The sequence below is a fragment of the Brassica napus genome, chromosome A4, assembly GCF_020379485.1.
Source record: "Brassica napus cultivar Da-Ae chromosome A4, Da-Ae, whole genome shotgun sequence".
Lineage (NCBI taxonomy): Eukaryota > Viridiplantae > Streptophyta > Magnoliopsida > Brassicales > Brassicaceae > Brassica > Brassica napus.
In genome coordinates this window covers 4,536,735-4,558,391 of record NC_063437.1, presented here as the reverse complement: position 1 = coordinate 4,558,391, position 21,657 = coordinate 4,536,735, and the positions used below count along the sequence as shown (strand labels likewise).

Below are 21,657 nucleotides of genomic sequence, written 5' to 3'. Positions count from 1 at the left end.
CCACATACATGAAATCCAATTATCCAAGTCTCATTGTCGACTTAACGTCCATATGCATGATTTCCACATTACATGGAATTCACAAAATTAATTTTTTTTTTAATCATTACGTTTCCATTTATATGCATCTGTTGCTATGTATAATTATATACACAGGTACCTGAGGTACGTCTATGTCACGCTTGTTTATTTTATTATAGTGCACTGATCACTATTTCTAAGTTTAACTTTTAGGTTTTTTGGCAAGAAAACTTCAATGTGTTTTTTTTTTTTTTGCAAATTTATCCCTAATTTCGAAAATCTAAAAATTTATTCACTAGATATGAGTTAACCTGTAAACTTATGTATATACTTTAAAATTATACACAATCAAATACACATATATATGGCCGATGTTTATATTGCGAGTTGACACATATTTAGTAGATTTATTTGTGGTTTTCGAGATTGTAGATAAATTTGCAAAATAAAAACAATAATTACATTTGAGTTTTTTCTTTGCAGAATACCTTTTAACTTTTGATCAATTGTTGGATATCCTCTCCATACAGGTGGTCGACGGAGAGGACCAGCTTCGTGTTTTTTTTTTTTTGGTTGAAATGTTAAATTCATACCATTTTCTGAATTACATAGTTGTGGTAGACCACAACTTATTACTAGAAGGAACGCAAGTTCAAAAGGAAAAGAGAGACAACTTCGTGTTTTTTTTTCCACTCGTTTTAGATTGCGACATGGATGCTCCTAAGATCTGACTTTTGATTTATGGCATTTATTATATACAACTGAATACAAGTATTTTTAAAATTTTATACAGGTTTATAATATATGAAAGTCACATATAAAGTAAGAATGGCGGTCAACACTTAGCTGCTCCTGTTTATTTTTCTTGAATTTTCTTTATAACCGGATAATTAATTATGAACCGTTGTAACGTTTTGATGCTTGAATCGTTAAGAACATTTAAAAAGAGGCATCAAATAAGATGTCGCCATGATACGATTTGATCTTTAATTTGGACTCGCGTGAACAATCCTTAACAAGACTATGTAAATGAACCACGATCGTTACTTGTCACATGTGTTATACGAACACTTCTATAAAATCTTATAATATGCAGTTCTTTTTATGCGTACGTCAACTTCTGTGACTATCTTATTTACATGTTTTGCATATGCTCTCAAATTTACTTGTATTAAACAGATAACTACATTTATATTCTGAATACACTCTGTACCATGGGTGGATGAAACTACAAAGACAAAAAAAATGTTAGGAATTCTAAACTTTGAATATCCTAATGAAGTACTCAATACATTCCATAAAGATATATTTTTTTTAGATTTTCATACATATTAAAAAAACACATTAAACTATCATAATAAATATATCGTTTTCTGTAATTTTTAATTTTCAATAACTTTTAACCAATAATAATTTAATAAATTCAATTAATTTTCTCGAAGTTTACAATTTTTTCATAGAAATCACAAAAGGATCAGACTTTACGAATAAGCTAAGTGGTAGCTTGTGGTAATTTTTCAGGACAAGACGTAAACTCGCACTTTAGTATCGGCTAGATTGTCGATGAGATATATTAGTTTGATCTTACGTTGCAAGTTGAACCTCGCATACTCCATGTTTGGTCCAAATTAAATCACCTATACTTTTTATTTATTTATATATATTGAACTAGTAGCACCAAAAATAAATTTATTTCTCACAATAAACGACACTGTACTCTTTTTTTTTTTTTTTTGAGCAACAAACGACACTGTACTCATGTTCCCACCAAGACCATGTTCCCTGATTGCTAGAACCGAGGTATGTAGTTACAGAGATTCGTGTTATATAAAATTGCGTTTACGTGCTTAGGATTCATATATATATATATATATATATATATATATATATCTTTATAAGTTTGAATGCTAAGTTTTTTAATTTGAATGCTAAGTTTTTTATCAAGATATATCTTTATAAGTTTTTGTATTTACATTTTCAGATCTCTTTTCCTTTCATCTACCGATATTAATATGTCAAAAGATCGTTAAATTGTACATATATATTATGTTGAGTTTTTGAAAATAATTTTGAAATGAATAAATATTTTTTTTTGAAATGAATGACCTGAAAATATATTGACTTCGGTATATCATGACAAGTGAAAACAAATTAAAGATACAAAATCAGATAACAAAGCTTATAAAATTGAATCGAAATTAGTCGTCAGATGAAAGCATGATACATGTCTTCGAAGTCGATATGTAATGAAACCATACAAAATAATCAACAGTGGGGTTAGAGACTTAAAGATGTTGGACATACGGACATAAACGTTCGCAATGTTACTTCCACGGACATAAATGCTCAGACACGTTACACATGATAGCATGAATGCATGATGCATCCATATCTCTAAGTTAACTATGATGTAATCTTCTAGGTTATCTACCCGATAAAAATTATAAATTGATAGAGACGGTCTAGGGAAATGAGCAATATAGAAGCATACAAATAAACAGTTTAACAGTAATGAACAAGCAAGTGGGAAACAATAGCCATGTAACTTGTGATTCCATTTATGTCTTTGCAGTATCTCATAATTTCATGAAAATTTCCAATTGTTATCTACATGATGATGATGAACCTTTGAAAGATATAACAAAAGCAGAAGAAAAAACTGAATTTGAGCAAAAATAAAACCAGTCTAATTTTCTTCTTTTCTTAATGAACTTATCCGAAGAATAACTCTCATAGAATTGAATGTATCGGATGAGAGTTAATAAATATGCTGTTCAAGCAGGATACGAAGCATATAAATTTCTTGGGACACAAGGTGATTCCCTCCAAACCCTAGCGTGAAGCTGAAGTAACTCCTTTGCCTTTCCTTTAGTCTTGTTTCCGCAACTCACTTGAAGCACCAGACACAGCTTCGCTACAACTCCCAGTTGCAACATCTCTTGTAACAAACATGGTGTCGCACAAAACCTCCCAACAGAAAGCAAAACCCTAACCGCCCTTTCGCTAGTTATCTGAGAGACCCTCAATATCTTCTTAGACACGACCGCAATAGCCGCACCATGATTCAAGAAGTCAGCTCTTCCTTCTGCACACTGACATAACATATCAAGAACCACCATCGTCATCTCTACATTCCTTCTCTCTGATGAGAAACTTTCATCCAGAAGAAGCTCGATTATCATGGAGACCGCTCCAGCTTCCACAGCTTTATGTCTATTCCTTCCCCATGGACATATAATCATCAAGATTTGCATTGCTGACTTCGTTGCCTTGTGAGAGATCTGGTCATGCAAGATCTGAACCACCTCATTAAAAAGGTCACGTTCCAACAATATGATTTGCATCGGATCCGCAACTTCAAGAATCTTCTTGAGAAGCAAAGTTGCATAGGTTCTTGACTCGTAGATCCCACGTTGCATAATCTTAGTCAACGTCTTCACAATATTTGTTACCTTCTTGTTGTTTAAAAGACTCTTGCGGGCTGTCTCCGATGCGTCAAGATGATAGAGTAAACTTAAAGCTTCATCCATTAAGCTTCTTGAAGAATCAAACCTATTCTCCAATATGTTTGAGATATCATTGAGACTCGATGAAGTACCTACTAAGTTGCTGATGATATTTGCCAAGAACTCTGGAACTTCTGCGGCTTCTAAGCATCTCGTGTTCGTATTATTCTCTGTTACTATTTGGCGAAGTCTTTTGAGGTATTTAACTTGGTTTTTATGTGAAGATGAAGAATCTTTGATGAGTCTTTCGATCTCGGATTTAGAGATTGGAGGTTTTGGGGTTGGTATTGTCTCGATGCCGTGTGATGCGTTGAGACTACACCAAGATTGGATCAGACGACGAAGAGTGTGGTTTGGTGTGAGATCGGTCTCGGTTATGACTTGTTTGGTGACCGGACATGAGTTTTTCTTACCAGTGAAGAGCCATTTCTCGATGCTATCTCTGTCGTAGGTTATTCCGGTTGAAACTATCACCGGATCCTTCATGATATCTAGAGAGATCGGACATAGAAAGAAAGAAGGAATCTCTATTTCTTGATCCATTTTGACTAGCCAGAAAATATGAAAAATAGTAAAGCTTGATGAAATAAAATCGAATCTCAAGAAATGAAACTTTTGCTTTAAAATGCAGTAGTTGAGATTTAAGAGATGAGAATTGGTTTAGGAAGAAGAGACAAGGAGGGTTGGGTTTAAATATGAAGGGTAGGAGAAATATTAAGAATTATTACAAAGTCAAAACACGGAAAATACAAATATTTGTAAACTCTTTTTAGATAGCTGTCTCTATTTATTATTTATTGTTATGACTTATCAGACAACAACGAGGAACGTATATAGATTTGACTTTTTAATAATTTTGGGGTGGTGCAACAAAAAACTAAATAATAAATGCTTTTATATAAAAGAAAAGGTGAAGAGTGATGACTTGTCAAAAGAGATGCGATTAAGGCAATGAAGTGTAAATAGTTACGAAGTCATTGGGGAGATTGGTCGTGAGTCGTGACGGTGTTGAGCACAAATAGTTTGTCTGCTTTGTGTTTCGTTTTAACTCACATGCCATTAGTTGCTGATTCCTCGCATCTCTTTTGGACATCCCCTATTTGACTTTATCTTTTCTTTTTATTGTACATATAAAACTTCGCAGCCATATTTCAAAACTATAATATTACTGTTGTAACCGAAAGTTAGAGATATTGGGTTTTTGTCAACAACAATTTGATTATTGTTTTCTTTTGGTGCCGACAAAATCAAAAGTGCCATTAACGATCCTTTGTTGGATTTGTACTTTGTTTCAGGCTGCAACTTTGATGATATATTTAGACCCATACTCCTTAACCAATTAAAACCAAATCAAACCGAAATAAATAAAGTAATTTGGATTTGATAGTACATAATAGAATAGACGGAATGAATGTTATTTTAAAAAAACCGCAGCATATGGATATGATTCGGTATATAAACCGATCCAACCAAATAAACCGAATAAACTGATTAATAAAATATACTAGTATATTTATATATATATTTTATAATAAAATTAATAATATATGCATAACTTTTTATCAATATTATATTCCTAACTATAAAATGATTTTATTAATTTTTTTATTTTGTTTAAGTTAAAAAGTTTTTTTTCTTATTTTCATCAAATTAAATAAAATTTTATTTTATTGGTAAATATTTGTGCTAAAATATATTTATATATTAATAGTATGATATTAATGTTTTTCTTATTTTTATTTTGAAAGGTAAATAAAACAGAAAATTTTATATTTAAAATCTTGAGTAAAGAATATATTTATGTTTTGATAAATCTGATTTCTAATCATATAAACTAGTTTATTATCAAAGATAAATATAGTTATATGGTTTTTTGGTATAAAACCATATAAAACAAAAATCAATGGTATATAAACCGAACCAAACCAAATTAGATATAGATTCAATATGGTAGCTAACTTTTATACACCGAAATACCAAAAAAAAACTAAAAAAAAACATACCAAAACAGGACCGAAATCCGGATTGAAAAGGCCTACTTACAAGGTATCGTTTACCAAAAAAGCTTACAAAACATCAATTTAATATGTTTATGTAGATACCAATATTAACAGTGGTCTTATTTAACATATAGTACCAATACAATATTAAACATATGGTCTATTTGTATTTCGACAAAGATAAATAAAACTAAATAAATTTTTTAGTTTTTTTTTAAATATTAAAAACTCATAAAATTTGTACTATATGAGGTTAATCCATTTTAATAATATTTACTTTATGTAATGTAACCGAGACAAACATATATTATTATAACTAATAGGTTTAGTGTAACATGAGCTTAGATAATATGAAAATTTTGTAACTCAATTTTATTAATTTTGAAAACTACAATACATTTGAATTTTTTTTTTAAATTCATTCACAAATTGCGTAAATATACTGATGCGAGGGAGAAAAGAAAAAAAAAGCATAAATATTTTTTTTAGAAATATAAATTTGTGTATATATAATCTTTAGAAGTATTTAAAAAAATATATACACTATCACAATTTATTCATTTTATTCATAGTAAAAATAACATATCTAAATTAAATGTCAACAAAAGTACACCTTATAGAAAGAAACATTAATGACACAAATGTTTTAAGTTATGACTTATGATACAACATGTATAAAGATATCTTCTTTGAAATATTTAAACTTAAATTTATTGTTATATAAATAACATATATTGTCAAACATTAATATATACATTTATTGTAGCTCTTAAATTAGTGTGATAGATATATCTTATTTAAAATTTGAGTGATGCACAAATTATAAGTCTTCATGATTTTTTGTATGGATAATCAATACGCAGTCACAACAATAATCTATATTAGTTCAAAATGGAATAAAATATATTTAGTGCTGGATTGAAATTATATAACTAAAATGTTTTGTTTTGAGTTCATAGTTTTGGCACAAGACCTGGTAAATTAATTATGACTTTGTTCTATGTTTTCACTAGTTATTATGACTAAATTTCCTCTTAAGTAATTGGTTTGATAAACTTTGTTACATATTATAAAAACAAAATTCGTAACATAAACATTTTATAAATTTTGTTATTCTGCATAGGGTGCATGTTTTTATCTAGTATATTATTATGCAGTGCAAATACTACTTTTTGAAACTTAGTTAAACAGAAAAATTTATGAACGTCTACTCAAATTCAAGTTTCTCTAGCCACCACGGATTTAACATAATTATTTTTAGGGATGTACATGATCTTTTTTTCCCCACATGAAAGCGAAGGCATATAACATGTTTCTCACAAAAGATAGTACCAAGAGTGGCAAGTATTGTTACGGTGAGAAATCAACTTGCTAGATACCACTTTGGGTTTCCTAAGTCAATAATTAATAAACTTCAACCCCGAAAATACAAATCCTAAACTTTTCAATCTAAACATAAGCAAAGAAATTTCAGTTATCCATCTTTTCAACAGAATAAGAATAATTATAAAAAGACAAGTTGTTAATAACACCAAGAAGTATTGGAATGGAAGTTGTAACTAAGTTTTCTTACTTCTAAGATTACCTCTTGTCACCTGGCTTTTGGGGGTGTCCATGAGCCTTTGGTTTGTCGCTGATTTAAGCCATATCTCTTCTTTTTAATATGGTCACTCTTTTATTAATGTGCTTATGTTTTTGTTTATTTCCAGATTTGAATTAGTCATAGAAATTAGTATTTTATAATTTGAAAATCTGAACAATAAAAAGATACGCTTAAAAATTCAACAGAAGGGAACTATTTACGTTGTATTGTTTGAGATATTATTAGGAAATATTGATGGATCTCAAAATCCACTTATAATTAAGGTAAGAGTTTATGTTAACGTGTTGCTTAAGTAACTGATGAATATATAGATCCTTTCAGCGACCTATGTTGTGTTGAAGAGATATCTAGATGAACCAATCAATATTTAAAATCCGCATTAACAACTAAACTAGAAACATAAGTATACAGAAAAGACAGTTTTTTCTATTATATTAGGATTTCTATTCTATTAGATCAGTATTAGTTAGTGATATTAGTGCAGTGAATCATTTCTTCTTTTCCGTCCACTGTTGATTTTGTGCGGAGAATGTATGTATTATTGATATTACAAGTTGATACAACTACATTGATCTGATGACTATCATAGAATAAGGAGTGTTGAGAACTCGCCGAATCGATTCCAGGTGAATCAATCCTTTTGCAAACACGGAATCAAATCGCACTCTCTAACCTCACAATCACTCAAGATCACGATGATCTAAAAGGAACAAGAAAGCAATAGAGAGACGCAAGATTGATAACCCAGGGTGTCTCTCCGATGTGGACAACTAATTCCTGGAGGTAGACTCAGTCTAGCAAATCCACTAGAACCAAAGGACACCTCTCTCAAATCGGAGATGGTGATGAACAAGGAGTCTCCACCGTATCTCTCTCTATCTGATTCTGTTACACTTCTCGAGTCTAACTTATCTCTCTCTATCTAATCCCCTTTTATATGAACCAAGGGGTTACAAGCTTAACCGGAGAGTAAGTGTTAAACCAGCTGAACAACCTCTAACCGGTCTAACCGACTCCTAACTAACCTAAGTAACAGATTAAGCTACCTAAGTTACAGCGCTCAATAAGTATGAGTTTAGATCACATACCAACATACTCCTCTTTGAGCTAAACTCCAGACTTGAAACACTCCTCCTTGAACAAACGTCGACTTTGTTCTCTTCCCGTGGATTCACCTTCTAGACTTATACCATCTGGCATGGCTCAAGCTCTTTAGGCCCGAGCGATCTTGAGTAAGCTTAACGCAGCATTAAACTTACTCACTGGAACCACTTTCGTCAGAATATCAGCTGGGTTCCTACTCGTATGTATCTTCACCACTTCAATTTCCTTCTTATCAATGATGTCTCGAATGAAGTTGTACATAGCAGCCATGTGCTTTGTACGTTCGTGGAAGACCGCATTCTTTGACAAACAGATAGCACTCTGAGAGTCACACCAAACTTGTACCGTTCCATGACTAATCCCAATATCCTCTAGTAGTCCTCGAAGCCAGATAGATTCCTTGACTGCCTCTGTGAGTGAGATATACTCTGCTTCTGTTGTAGATAACGCTACCACGGGTTGTAGGCTTGACCTCCAGCTCACAACTTTTCCTCCAATGGTGAATACGTAACCAGATAATGATCTGCTCCCATCCCTATCTCCTGTGTAGTCCGAGTCGCAATAGCCCTGAGTCTTAAATTCTTTCTCCTGTGAGTAGACTAACTGAACCTCTGCTAAGCCCTTCATATACCGTAACAGCCACTTCACTGCTTCCCAATGAATCTCACCAGGCCGGCTCATAAATCTACTTACCAACCCAATGGCATAGGCTAAGTCAGGTCTCAACCCCACCATTGCATACATGATACTTCCTACTGCGGAGGCATAAGGGACAATATCTGTATCAATGGCTTCTTCAGGCTCCTTCGCAGCTGATAGCTTGAAGTGAGCACCTATGGGAGTAGCTGTGGGGTTAGCTCCCTCCATTCTAAAATTTGTAACGACCTTCTTGATGTAGTCTGTCTGTGATAACCTCAGCAGACCCTTTTCCCTATCTCTGAAGATGTCCATGCCTAAGATCCGTCTTGCTGGTCCAAATCTTTCATTTCAAAACTTGACTCCAGTTGTTCCTTAAGCATTTTAGCGTCTTTGAGGTCTTTAGCCGCCAAAAGCATATCGTCTACATATAGTAGGAGGTATACAAGATCTGCTCTTGAGGTCTTCTTAGTGTAGACACAAGCATCTCTCTCACTTCTGGTGTAGCCTTGGAGTGTCATGAACTCGTCAAACGCTTGTTCCATTGCCGCGGTGATTGCTTGAGACCGTACAATGATTTCTTCAGGAGGCACACGTGATCCGGCTTAGACTTGTCCTCGTAAGCCTCTGGTTGCTCCATGTACAAGTCTTCTTCTAGGTTTCCATGTAGGAAAGCCGTTTTGACGTCCATTTGCTCTAATTTTAGATCCATGTTTACAACCAGTGACAACAATGTTCGAATAGAAACATGTTTCACAACCGGTGCAAACACCTCGTGATAATCTATGCCTTCCTTTTGCGAGAAGCCACGAGCCACTAGCCTCGACTTATGCCTCTCTGGAGCTTGTCCTGGAACTCCTGGCTTTATTTTGTACAGCCATTTGCAGCTAATGACCTTCCTGTCTTTTGGCCTCTTGACTAATATCCAGGTGCCGTTCTTCTTCAGAGAATCCATTTCCTCATCTGATGCTTTACTCCATTTTAACCAATCTTTACTTGCTCGAGCTTCAGCATAATCCTCTGGCTCTTCCACGTTCATGATCTCAAACATTGAAAGGGCAAACACAACTTCTGAACAGTCATAGTCATCAAACCTCGCTGGAGGTATGATCGTTCTGCGAGGCCTGTCCTTAACCAATTGATAATTGGCAAGGCTCGATCTAGTTTCTTCTTGTCCTGATGTCTCAGGATCAGAGTCACTTGAGCTGCTCTCATCAAGCACGTCTTGAACAGCTCCTCCTTGAACTGCACTGATCGATCTCTTCTCAACCTTTTCTATTACAGGGATCACCACAGGCTCCTTATCAGCTTCCTCTCGGGGTGGCTTATCTGAATGACTCACCACCTCAGCTACCTTCTTAATGTCTTTAAACATTACATCCTCACAGAACTTCACGTTTCTACTGATTGTAGATCTCTCTCCATCCAGTAGCCAAATCTTGTAGCCTTTGGTACCAGGAGGGTAACCAATTAGAACTCCCGTCTCTGCTCTGGGCTTCAACTTCCCTTGGTCCTTATGCACATATGCCACAAATCCAAACTTCTTCATGTGTTTATACCCAGGCTTCTTGCCTAACCAGATTTCTTCAGGGACTTTGAAACCAACCGCTGATGATGGGGATCTGTTTATCGTGTAGACTGAGAAAGCAGCAGCTTCAGACCAGAACTCTTCTCCTAAACCGGACTCACTCAGAAAACACCGCACCTTCTCCATGATTGTGCGATTTATCCTCTCTGCTACGCCGTTTTGTTGGGGAGTGTATGCACATGTCATGTGTCTGGTGATACCGTTCTTCCTGCAAAACTCATCAAACGCAAGATTGCAAAACTCTAGACCGTTATCAGTTCTAAGATATTTGACCTTCGTATCAACCTGATTCTCTACTGTCAATTGTTATGTTTATTTATTACATAGCAAAGATGAAACCTTAGAAAAATTTAAAGAATTTAAACTCGAGGTCGAAAATCAACTTAAAACAACTATTAAAGTAGTTAGAAGCGACAGAGGAGGCGAGTATGATGGTCCGTTCAATGAATTCTGTAAAGAACATGGAATAATCCATCAAACTACAGCTCCTTACTCACCAGAATCTAATAGAGTTGCTGAACGCAAAAATCGAACTCTAAATGAGATGATGAACACTATGTTACAGGAATCTGGGTTACCCTAGAACATGTGGGGGGAAGCGTTGCTTACCACTAATTATATCCTCAACAAAATTCCACACATAGTAACGGGCAAAACTCCATATGAATTATGGAAAGGTAATTTACCATCGTATAAATACCTCAAAGTCTGGGGATGCCTGGTAAAAGTTGCGGTACCACCACCAAAAAAGGTCACTATCGGACCTAAAACAGTGGATTGCATCTTCATCGGATATGAACATAACAGTAATGCTTATCGATTTCTGGTACATAAATCTGAAATATTAGACATTCATGAAAATACAGTCATGAAATAAAAAATGCATCTTTCTTCAAAAATATTTTTCCATATAAGGAAAAACAAGGTTCAAAACGAACTCGAGAAGAAATAGACAATGACAAAAGCTCAGAAACTGTGACAAACATCGAGATTTCTATAAATGATATTTCAGAAAATGGAGAAAAAGATGAACCTCGAAGGAGCAAAAGAGCTCGAAAAGAAAAATTTTTTGGAGAAGATTTCCTAATGGCATTTTTAGTAGAAAATGCTCCAAAAACTTTGGCAGAAGCCATGGCTTCACCCGAAGCTCCATTTTGGAATGCTGTCAAGAGTTAATTTGATTCGATCATGCAAAATTATACTTATTACATAACGGATTTACCACCTGGCTGCAAAGCATTGGAGAATAAATGGATAATGACACGAAACCTGGTGGAAAATACAAGTCTAGACTTGTAGTTCAAGGATTCCGACAAAAGGAAGGCCTTGACTATTTTGATACATATTCTCCAGCAATGAGAATAACATCAATAAGACTGATGATAGCTATCGCAGCCTTAAGAGACTTAGAAATCCATCAAATGGATGTAAAAACTGTTTTTCTAAATGGTGATTTAGGAGAGAAAATTTACATGAAACAACCTGAATGTTTTGTCATTCCCGGACAGGAAGACAAAGTATGTCGACTTGTAAAGTCACTTTATGGACTTAAACAAGCTCCTAAACAATGGCACGAAAAATTTGACAATACAATGATGTCAAATGGTTTCAAAATAAATGAATGTGACAAATGCATATACTACAAAACTACCAAAACTGCGTATGTTTTGCTATGTCTATATGTAGATGATATGCTCATTATTGGAAGTAATAAAGACATTATCAATCAAACAAAGAACATGCTCAAAGGGACATTTGAGATGAAAGACTTGGGATTAGTAGATGTAATTCTCGGGGTTAAAGTCACAAGAAACTCAAACGGAATTATCTTAACTCAATCTCATTATGCTCAAACAATATTAGAGAGATTTAAAAATTACTCTAATAGTACGGCAAAAACTCCGTTAGATCCCCAAATGCACTTGACAAAGAATTCATGTGAAGCGTTTTCACAAAACGAGTATGCACGTGTGATCGGAAGTCTCGTGTACTTGACCAATTGTACTAGACCAGATCTGGCGCATGCAATAAACGTACTTAGTCGATATACAAGTAATCCAGGTCATACACACTGGAAAGCTATAACGAGGGTACTTAATTACTTGCACTACACCAAAGATTTTGGGCTTCACTATGGTAAAGAACCAGCAGTTTTAGAGGGATATAGTGATGCTAACTGGATATCAGATTCTAAAAACTCAAAATCCACAAGTGGATATGTCTTTACACTAGGAGGAGCAGCAATATCATGGAAATCTACCAAACAAACAGTGTTAGCCAGATCAACCATGGAATCTGAGTTCATAGCCTTAGACAAAGCAGCAGAAGAAGCTGAATGGCTTAGAAATTTTTTAGAAGATATTCCTATGTGGGAGAAACCTGTGCCAGCTATATGCATACATTGTGATAGTCAATCAGCTATAGCTCGGGCAAAGAATAATATCTACAATGGTAAATCTCATCACATCAGAAGACGACATAAAACCATTAGACAACTTATCTCAACTGGTGTAATCACAATATATTACATCAAATCGGCTGACAACCTAGCGGATACATTTACTAAGGGCTTGTCACGAGATATTGATGCTAAATCATCAAAAGGAGTTGGTTTAAAGCCTATAACGAATGAGGATGCTTGATTGCAACCCTACCTATCATGACTGGAGATCCCAAGACGTAGGTTCAAAGGGAAAACAAAATCAAACAAAATCTAACCAAAGCACTTAAGACAAGTAGTCTCTTCCCAGCTCTTAAGATGATAAAAGTGCTAACAAATGTGAGAAGGATAAGCATAAGCTTTTAATGATTCCATAGCTTCTTAAGCGGAGTATTACTCAATACTTTTCATGGTCAATCACCTAATGAGTGTGAAATGGGGCCGTTTCTAGGAGAATGAATGCAAGACTATATTCTCTAAGTTCACTCATGAAAACCAGGAATAAATCAAGGCCACAATGAACATAGAGAACTAAGTTCTACGAGAAAATGAAGCTGCGTTATGCATGTTGTCTCGGTCTACATAAAACACCGGTTGGTTCAAGACATCATGTTCACCTTCCGGTAAAGTAAACCCGACAGATATTAACTATGAGTGGTTCAAGGCTTAAAAATGCCACCAACTCAAACACAATGAATTTTCTTGCAAACACTCTCGATAAGTCTGTCTAGTCTAGTCAGGATTAGAATATGTATAGTTTTTTTTAGAGTCTATCGAGTCTGCATTTAGTCTGCATATGTTTAGAAGAATCATTTATATTCATATGGGGGATTGTTAGATCAATAAAAGGCATTGGCCTTTATTAAATAATGTGAATACAATGACATTAGGCTTCTTATGTTTTAAGCCCAAAGATATGTCAATTAAATGAATAATGGTTATGGGATTTGTCCCACATCGGCCAGGAGAAGGTTCATAGAGATGTTGATATATTGTCAAGCACTTGGTGTTGGTTAAACAGCTCAGAGGAAGAGAGAGCTCCCCACGCGCGCGCTGCCGCCGTCCGGCCGGCTCGGGCTTGGTGGAGGGCCTCCGGCCCGATAAGAATATTCTTTTTGGACCAAGTTAAGCTCAACAACAGCATCACAATTGTCTATAAACGACATGTAGTTCGTTTAAAAACGACACGAAGTTTATCTGTTCGAAATGGATTAGAACGAGTCAACAAGAGAGAAACTTGCGGAGAAAGCTGCTCAACGTTCCACTCCGAGATCTTTGCGAGATTTTCGGTAAAAACGTTCGCAACAGTTTCGAAAAACCTCTCCTTGTCTCCTCTTTCAATATCGTCAAAATCCCTCTGCGTAAGTCTATATTGCGAGAGTGTTTCGTAGAATTTATAGTTCGATAGGGCGATCACAAGTGAGGCGTGATTCGCCTGCCATGGTTTTTTCCTGGGACTCTATATTCGTACAGTTCCGTCTCACTAACGGAGCGAATATTTTGAGTCAAGGAAAGAGATCATATCTCGACTCCATGTCTCTTTGCGAATACGATTTCTTATCACTCTTGTATTCGCCTTATACTTTCGTATATTTCCTTAACATCCCTTTTATGTTATCGTTTATGTCAGTCCGGTTTTCCGGCTTCTGCAAGTTGTTGTTACGTACTTGATGATCCGTTTGGGTCTTGGTAATTTCATCCAGACTTAGCAGAGCTTGCTGCCCCGTGGCATCATGCTGACATACACATTGAACTAAAATAGACAGAACATGCTGTAAATTATCAAGTACATGGGATAATAATCCATTCAGATCGACTGCTAAGTGTTATTGGAAGCTCGTCGACTGAGACGTAGAGAGTGGATTTTTGTCTAGACCGAGCTGTTGTGCTCCGACATGTAGGGTGATCATGGTGCCATCCGGATTGAATTATTGCGCTCTGTCTTAGGGAATGTTATTGATTGCGTTTGTTGACTGTTCCTGCAATGCCATATGTGTTTTCTCTAATCATTGCAATGTGCGTTTCACATCAAAATCTTTAGAGGGTTGTTTTGTTGAATTCTCTCTCCTTCCAGCACCAATTATTGGATCTTAAAATCTACTCAGAAATTAGGGTAAAAGTTTATGTTAATGTGTCGAATAAGTAACTGGTGAATCTTTATATATAAAGTACACTTTGATTCCCTCCCAGAGGGTCCACGTTGGATGACACCTCATCAATTCATGCACTCTGAAAGCGACACGTGTCTCTGTTCTTCAAAGTGCACCGTTTCATTTAGGTCAGCGTCTTTTAGTTTCTTTCATCGTCTTCATCGAAACGACGCAGCCACCGTGACGATCAAACTTCAGAACAAACCTCTTACCAGAACGGTCTAAGCTTTCATTTAATTTGCGGTATTTACGTTCTCATTGACTCCATTAAACCACGAATCCTCTAACTCGCATTCAAGAAGACCATCAAAGGTAACGAATCTGAACCTATAAATAAGAACGTATGATTCAGTGAAATTCATCAATTTCTCATTCTCAATCTTTACAATCCCTATCAATGGCAAGCTCCACTTTCCTGCTCGCCGACTTAAAATCCGGTGGTTGTGCTACAATTGTTGAAGCCCGGCTTTGGAAAGGCGCAAATGTGGTGAAAAGCGTTGAGCTCACAGGTTAGACATGTTGACCTTCGACGAGCAGGTGATTCCGCGACCATTGACTGCCTATTAGTACTTTCCGGGTGGGCTTTGCTGTTACGGCGTCACTGATTTGTTGTAAGAAGCACAAGTCCTGTCGCTTATGTGGGCCTAAACTAAATCTCAGAGGTTCCTGACTTTCTCTCTACGACACAAACATCAGCACATTATCTCGATGGTGCTCAAGGTGAGTTTTGAATTTCATGTGCTTCTGATTTTGAGTATTTTAGATTAATTCGTGGATTTTGATTCGGTGCGTAGACGACAATGATATGGATCGACATCTCCGGTGCCAAAAGCCATGTACACTCTATTCCATTAGAGCTTTTGAATTGTCTTTTTGTCTGTGATTTAGTGATCTTTTGACAGCAGCGATCCAGTTTTCGCTGGTAGTTCAGAAACAGAGGAATAACAAGGGAAAAGTTTAACTCTTGAGATTCAAGTTCCATGAGCACTAATGTTTGGTTTTTGACTCTTGATCAATGCACAGAGGAAGTCATTGCGAACATAGCTCAAGGCGATGTTGAAGTTATCAACCGGGCGGTGAAAGCTGCAAGGAAGGCTATTGATGAAGGACCTTAGCCTGAGATGACCGCTTATATATAATATTGTATATTGTTTTTGAGTCTTGAAAGTTATGAAATTTAATGTGATATGGACTTATCTTGGTTTGATTTTCAGGAAAGGTGAAGGATAATGCTGAGATTCACATATTTGGTTGAGAAACACATCAAAGAGCTCTCATCTCTAGAGACATTGGACAATGGGAAGACTTATGAACAAGCCAAAACAGCATAAATTGCAATGCTTCCCAGATTCTTTCAAGAGTTTTGTTTTGATCGATACTCCTGCAGTTTCTAAGTTTGGAGAGCTTAAAAGGCACCTAAAATCCAAAAATAGAGGTAAAAGAAATCTGGTACTTTTTGCAATTTTTGTTCATGATGGAACTCCATCCATGGCGTTCACCCACATGGCTGAGCCCTCTACTCACAAAAAAAAAAAAAGAACACTGTGCCATACGCTCTTGGTTCTTTATGTTCATCATACTTAAGTCTTGAGTTAATATAATTATTTACAGGGACATCAAACGGTGGATCAAGAGCTTCAGAAGATACAATAGGATATATAGAGTATGAGTACAAGAAACATGCGCTATAAGAAGCACATCAGCAGGGTCGTGATGGAGCTTGATATGACATGCAGTGTCATTGAAGAGCTAAAACTAGAAGTAGCATTGGCAGAGAAAGAACAAGCGAAACAAGACGCTAATGTTGCGAAGCTGAGAGTGAAGAAAATGGAGGGAGACAGTAAAAACGCAACTGGCGTATTAAACAACAAATGCTACACTTTGGAGTGTATAATTGGACGAGGGAGATCAAATGGTGGTCGACTAAGTTTGAAGCAGTTTCATTCCGATGGACTAAGGAGGCAAACAAAGTAGAAGATTGATTAGCGACTACTAGGCCTTTAGACAATTCTTTTAAATTTCATTACTGTGTACCCCAATATATCTCTAATCTTCTTCATGAAGATCATTTAGTCTTCGGTTGCATAGTAATAAAAATAGATGTTGTAAAAAATAGTTTTAATTTATGATATTAATACAAGATTGTAGAATGTTTTTACTGAAAATAAAAAATATGAAATAATGTTTTGGATCATCATGTTGGACTGAAGATATATTCAAAATTCACTTAAACCCTTAAACAGATACATTAGTACTTAATATTGTAAACGAAAAATAAAAACATAAGATTAAGCTAGAAAGTATATAAATTTTATTTTTAATAACATTGTAATAACCTGATTGGTATTTTGAAAAGATAGTAATTGTAAAAACAAAACAATATTTAATAATAAAAATTAAATAAGTTGGGCATATCTATTAAAAATATATTAATTATCTTTTTACACTGAGCTTTAATCTAGAATTATATTTTAACTATAGTTAGATTGCAATATACTCCTTCTGTTCCTTAAAGATTCATTTTTAGAAAAAAAATTTGTTTTAAAAAGATATTTTTTTACATTTTCAATACATTAATTAATGAAAAATTGTAGCTTTTAAAAAAAATACAATTATGTTTAATAAAATCTCATTGGTTAAAAGTTATTGGGAATAGTTAATTAAGAAAAACAATGTATTTGAAAATAAAATTTTAAATGTTTTCTTAATAAGTGTGAAAAAACTATAACATGATTTTTTTAGGAACGGAGGGAGTATTGTTTTCTGTTTATAGTTTAACAAATTATATAGTAAATAGTAATATTTTTCATTTAGGTGTTACAAAAGAAAAATTCATAGAAGTTTTAGTGTATTTAAATTATACAATATTTAAAAAGTTTTTTATTTTCTTTCTTATGAAATTTTTTGAATAATAAATATAATTTAGTTTTATTTAAAACAATGAGTATCTATATTAGCTTTACCTATTATAATTGTAATAAAATATAATATAGTCGTAAGAAATATATTATAAACATTAAATAACATATAAGTAAAGTAACAAGCAAAACATGATATAAAAATATATATAACAAATTGAAATATACAATCCGCGCGTAGCGCGGACCGACCCTAGTAGTATTTATACTGATGATTTTTTGTGGAAAATGTATGTATTATTGATATTACGAGCTGATACAATTGTAATGACCCTATAGATACCAGAGACTAAAAAAGTACAAATGTATATAGACTATAGGTTCAATATGAAAAATTGGGATCTCCTTTTATAGGTGCTCGGGGTGAATTATAACAGTGATATTATCTTCGACGAGTCTTAGGTGTTCTTAAGTTTGCATTTGTTGTCTCGATCTTTTTTATTTTTCGGTTTGACCATGTCACCTCGGCACACACTTCATTGTAGCTTGGGATGAACCTACCTTCTTTGTAAGCCTGTTGTCTTCTTCCAAAATCTTTGTGATATTTGATCGGGTTTTTGGATCAAATCTCGAGTGTAGTCAAACTTGCCTCGAATAAATATGACTGAGTTAGGCAACTAATGAGCACGACCCAGAATTATGAGCAAGTTGTAACTATGCGACTAATCAAGGAGTCAACTACAGAGCGATAATTTATTTAAGTAGATGATCGACTTCAATATTTTATTCTTTTGTAACTGAGATTGACTTCAATCTTGAGGATTATTTGAGTTATGTATAGCTCATTTCCATTCTTTGAGTGGGTGATCACATATTACAGCCAATTAGATAATTTAATATATAGTTTATATACGTATACTTATGTTGACAAAACAAAACGCAACAATAATATTTGATTTAATTAATTAGTGTGCTTCTTGATGCAAGTCTAGAGAAGGATGTTTATTCTTATTAATTTTTAATAGATGTTCCGTTCAATCAGTTACCCCGCCGAAATGTTTTACAAAAATTTCCAGTGTGACCTAATCGATAAGTACATATATATTTCCAATATATATTTCCAATGTGAGCATCTCTAATAAGAGGATTCAGTTTTGGAGTTCTAAAAATACATATATATATATATATATATATATATATTAGATATTTTGGATTATGTTTCACGTAAAATTTAGAACTCCGCAATTACGTACATATATATAATCAGATATTTTAGATATTTTGGATTACGTTTCCTGTAAAGTTTAGAACTCCGTAATTACATACACATGTATAATATATATATATATATGTACTTTTAGAACTCCAAAACTAAAACCTCTCAATAAGGTTGCTCTTAGAAACTTAGAATCTGAGATAAAAGTATTCATAAGATTTAAAAAAAATAAAACACTATGTTTTTAATCATATAATAATGTTATACACCTCTTCGAAATAATTTACTAATCACATAATTTTGTAGAACTCAGATTTATATTAAGATTGTAAATTTTGTCAGTTGAGTGACCAGAATCAAAATATTTGTTCTTAAAAATTCAGTTACCATCTTCTTCATATCAAAATAATAATATTTTCTTGTGAATACTTTTTATTTTCACCAAATTTATTTTTTGAATTATACAGCGGTATTTTGGCTTCACATAAGTGGTCCAGACTAATCCCGTGTTGCCACATATCAGTCCTCTATTCCTGGCGACGCCGAAATGTTAATTCTCCAGTGGTCAGAATTTAATTCTGGTGGCTTTACCGTATTGGACTTTTGCCTTCAAGTTAATTACCACCAGGCTACAAGTCCTTGTTGTATTTTCACCAATTTAATCTTTGCTCAATGTTTTCTTTTTATGATTACCATCTTTTTCGATCATTATTCTCCTTCGCATTTCTCTAATTTGCCACCATTTTTTAACTAAAGGGAGAACATAAACTTGATTTACCACCATTTGCAACCAGTGGCGGACCTACCAAGGTTTAAATGGGCTCAATTGACACCCCTAAAATACTCAAATTAATAAATTTACATAGGATTTATAAAAGAATCCGTAGAAGAAATGGTTATTCTATATCTTTTGACACCTCATAAACCAGTGTTCGAGTCTCCATTGACAACTATATTTTTCATTTTTTTAGAAAGTTATATATATGTGACACCGGTAAAATAAATATTTGGGTCTGCCACTGTGATATATGGTGTTTTATACATCTTGTATATATGCTTTCCAATTGGTTTTCAAGTCTTTATCGAGTCTTCCTAGTCCTTTTCGAGTCATTACAGGTCTCGAGTTGCATTGGATGGCAGATGGACCAGCTGGAGGAAAAGAGTACAATTTGGAGTTTTTCACGCAGAACAGTCTGACGACTGCTCCGACCAAGCAGAACAACCAAGCGGAGCAACCCGAGTGACTGTTCCCGCGGCAGAGATTTTTAAGGAAACTACAATCATTACGGGATTTGCCCTAATTATCCTTATTTTCTCTCCCAGCCGCCTGTGACTTTTGATATATCATATTTTCTGCTTCTCTTTATCATTCTATGCTGTTTTAGACACAAGAAACCAGACCTTAGAGTTGGAGACTTGAGATTTTGCTACTTTGTAAAGGGAGAATGCCATCTCTCTCGATTTAGAGAAGAACCCTCTGAACCCTATTACTTTATTTCAGTCATATTTCATGTTGCTTTATATCTCTGTCTCTGTGTTTTCTTGCTCCATGGCTGAGTAGCCAGCTTGCTTAGTCTAGGGTGTTAGGGTGTTAGATCCGTGAGCTTGACATAAATAAGTTATAAATCGATTGTCTTCATTCATTGTTGTTCTTAAGGCTTGCATCAAGTTAACCACTTAGTGTCTGATTCTAGGTTTAATTTATTCATCAAAAGTGTTATAGGTTGCTAGACATAACTTGAATGAGCATTGCATCCCTAACCAGCGAAAGTAGATGTTAGGGTGTTTTGTGAACATATCGGACTTGACCTCTATTGCTTGCTGTCGCATCTTGATCCAAACGAGAGTTTAGGTATCAAGATCGATCAGCATAGGGAGCAGTACCACGACAGTGGGCTGTTCTACTTGAATGATCCGAGTTCTAGACTTGCTCTTAATTAAACTTGAATAATTGTGTGGCTCACACTTGCTTAACACCCGATCAAACCACCCTAGGCTAGCATTTTTAATTATCTGAATTTTTTAATTGATCTTGTTACTTGTTTCTCACGAAACCCTCAAATCTTAAAACCCCCATATTGTTTTAGCTTGATATTGATCCCATAAAAATAAAGTGTAAACGTTGGTCTCTGTGAATTCGATCCTAAAGTGCTACATCGACATACCATTCGATTGTGGTAGTGTGCACATTAGGTTAATTGGTGTGTGTATACACGTAATATCAATTTGGCGCCGTTGCCGGGGACCATCTTTTTACCTTTATTTTTCGGCTATTTATTTATTCTAAGACCTCTAACTTGCTCTATCCTTTTTGTTGTAACTAATGTTCCAGGTGCATGATCAGTAGACATACTCGGAGAAACGCACAAGGAGAATTGGTTACACTTACCAACCAGGAGCTAGCAAGGTTAGAAAGAACAATTCGTCAACAGCCAAGGCAAACCGACACCACTATGGGTGATCACGCCAATCAAGAGCAACTCACTGCTCAGTTGCAACAGATGCAACAACAGATGCTTCAAATGCAGCAGACCA

At 34.7% G+C, this 21,657-nt stretch overlaps 1 protein-coding gene and 1 long non-coding RNA gene across 4 annotated transcripts; one reads left to right on the top strand and one right to left on the bottom strand.

Annotated features, from left to right (window-relative positions):
• Positions 1–2,501: 2,501 nt before the first annotated feature.
• On the bottom strand, positions 2,502–4,925 carry LOC106449116 (E3 ubiquitin-protein ligase PUB22-like). The gene has a single exon (XM_013890926.3). It carries the CDS (start codon positions 4,068–4,070, stop codon positions 2,796–2,798), a length of 1,275 nt encoding a protein of 424 aa, XP_013746380.2. The 5' UTR covers positions 4,071–4,925; the 3' UTR covers positions 2,502–2,795.
• Positions 4,926–14,982: 10,057 nt separating this feature from the next.
• On the top strand, positions 14,983–17,236 carry LOC125608111. Of its 3 annotated transcripts, XR_007339196.1 has the most exons (6): positions 14,983–15,360; positions 15,454–15,768; positions 15,843–15,884; positions 16,072–16,191; positions 16,263–16,483; positions 16,660–17,236. It is a non-coding gene; the product is annotated as an uncharacterized LOC125608111 (long non-coding RNA). The 3 variants fall into 3 exon arrangements; XR_007339195.1 differs by having other exon boundaries at positions 16,072–16,483; XR_007339194.1 differs by having other exon boundaries at positions 15,843–16,483.
• Positions 17,237–21,657: the final 4,421 nt, after the last annotated feature.